This window comes from Cucurbita maxima, unplaced genomic scaffold (genome assembly GCF_002738345.1).
Source record: "Cucurbita maxima cultivar Rimu unplaced genomic scaffold, Cmax_1.0 Cma_Scf00005, whole genome shotgun sequence".
NCBI lineage: Eukaryota > Viridiplantae > Streptophyta > Magnoliopsida > Cucurbitales > Cucurbitaceae > Cucurbita > Cucurbita maxima.
The window spans coordinates 937,714-939,970 of NW_019272021.1; the positions used below are offsets into that span (position 1 = coordinate 937,714).

At 31.5% G+C, this 2,257-nt stretch overlaps 1 protein-coding gene across 2 annotated transcripts; it reads left to right on the forward strand.

Annotated features, from left to right (window-relative positions):
- The first annotated feature begins 993 nt into the window (after nt 1–993).
- On the forward strand, nt 994–2,257 carry LOC111480014. Of its 2 annotated transcripts, none has more exons than XM_023124963.1 (5): nt 994–1,083; nt 1,155–1,216; nt 1,297–1,444; nt 1,764–1,819; nt 1,887–2,257. In XM_023124963.1, exons 1-5 carry the CDS (start codon nt 1,014–1,016, stop codon nt 2,064–2,066), a joined length of 516 nt encoding a protein of 171 aa, XP_022980731.1. In that variant the 5' UTR covers nt 994–1,013; the 3' UTR covers nt 2,067–2,257. The 2 variants fall into 2 exon arrangements, with proteins under 2 accessions (XP_022980731.1, XP_022980732.1); XM_023124964.1 differs by having other exon boundaries at nt 1,300–1,444.

Consider the following 2,257-nt stretch of genomic DNA (forward strand, 5'->3'; position numbering starts at 1 on the left):
GAGAAACAAGTAAACTGTAAAATATAAATAATTACAACAAATTTAAGATAAAAGCCAAGAAAAAACTCTTGGAGTCACATCTCTCGTAGGTAAATCAATGTCATTTTTGTTTGTTTTTTTTTTTTTTTTTTTCTTGCAGAAATTTTTGAGAGTATAGTATTGGGAGATTGGGAACAATTCTTTTCTTTTTCTTTTTAATTAATTAACTAATTAATAAATTTAAGATTTGAATTTAACACTTTTGCTAAAATTAGATCACTCAATATTATTATCAATTTTAAAAAATACATTTTTTTTTCCTTATAATACAATCAAATATAAGTACATTTATTTTATTTTTATTTAATTCTATAATTATTTTTTTATTATTTATTCTCCTACCATTCTTAACAAGATAATTTTTTTTAAATATATATCGAAATTGAATTAATTTAAATTCAATGTTGAAATAAATAAAGGTATGTTTCACTAACTACCATATAACTTTTTATGGTTGGATTAGATACATTATTTGCTTGAGTTGAAAAAAAGTTAGGGACTGAGTCTAAAAAAATCTTCAAACTCAACGAAGAACACTCCTATGAAATGAAATGAGTAAAAGAGAGAAGTATCCCTAAGCATGCAGGGTAATACGAAACCCAAGCTTCAAGTTTTGTCCAAATGTATACTTTATTGAATTGAAAACTATATGGAATCAAAGAAGACATCTTTTTTACCCTTTTAAAAAAAAAAAAAAGAAAAAAAGAAAAAAAAAAAACCCTTCTAATGATTTGTTTTTATAAATAAAAACTTGGGTTTTGTTTTATTTTGCATCTTTTGTTTAGATTTTCTAAGCTTATGCAGATACCAAGAACAAAAAAGTATTTTTTTAGGGTTTTTGTGATTGGAAACCCTAGAAAAGCTTTGACTCTTTTGCCTTTCACCAACACAACACTGTTTATATAAAACAAACAACCCTTCATGGATCTCACTCTTTTCCCCTCCTTCCATCAAACAACCCAAACTGACCCAAGATGAAGAACATCACCACCATCTTCTTCACCTTACCCATCTTCCTTCTCTCTCTCTCCCATGCTCTCCAAGGTATTACACAACTTACTTTCTTTATTCTTTCCTTAAAATCCACTTTTTTTCTCAAATCTCCCGCTTTGTAGATCACATTGATGCACCATTGCTGACTATTGGAGCTCAATTTTCTGAATCGTCCCTTCAAAAGGTGATTAATTAACCTCTCTTTCACTAATTTTACAATTTGGAAAACAAATACTCTAATTATTTTATTTCTTTTATTTTTAGCAGGAAACCCTTGTGGGATTTGATGCCATGAACATGAGGAAAATGGGGAGTGGAAGAATGAGAGTGGCAGTAAAGAGGATAATGAGGAGAGAGAGTACTGCAAATGATGAGAGAGAAGAAGAAGATCAAGAAAGCTCAGGAATTTCAGGTGTCAAAAATTGTAACTTGGAAGATGAAAAGGGTGATTTTGGAGATGGTAGTGTAAAAAATTGTAAGAATGGTGGTAGGAAGCTCAATGTTGCTGGCTTTGTAACATTTGGTGCAGATTACAAAGGGCCTCTACACCACCCTCCTAAACATAATTAATCACACCCCTTTTTATAGGATCTTTTTTTGGTTTTGTGTTAGCTACTTAAATGGGTCCAAATATATATACATATAATATTTTGTAATATCATCAAACAACAAAAAGAGTACTCAAAATCAATGGCTTGTAAGTATTTAGCAATTCATATGGTTTCATGCAGGACAAAAGACAAAGAGTTCGAACAAGTTTCATCAAACCTCTCAACTTAACCATCAGGTCTCTCTCTTTCCCTCTCTCAATTTTGTTTTCCCACTTCAATTCTAAGCTCACATTTGTTGTGCAGGACACTCGTGAGGCAAAAAGATGGAAGAATTCAAGCATCTCCAAGAGGGTATCCACGAGGGAGGAAGAAACTCAAAGGCTTGTGAAGGCAGCCAGAGAGATAGCCAATTTGATGCACAAAGATTATAAGGATTGGGGTCACCGCAAGCCACCAATCAACAATCGTGAACCATTGCATTAAGTGTTTGAAATGGCTTAGCTTAGATTTATAGAAAATTTAGGCCTCAATTTGCATACCCTTTCTTTAGCGTAGCTACAATATGATATAGACATGTATAAGTACAAGAAGTTATCCTCCAAGTACCTTTTTTTTTTTTCCTTCTTCTAGTTAGTTATATATTATATTACATAGAATGCGACACAAGGAACTAC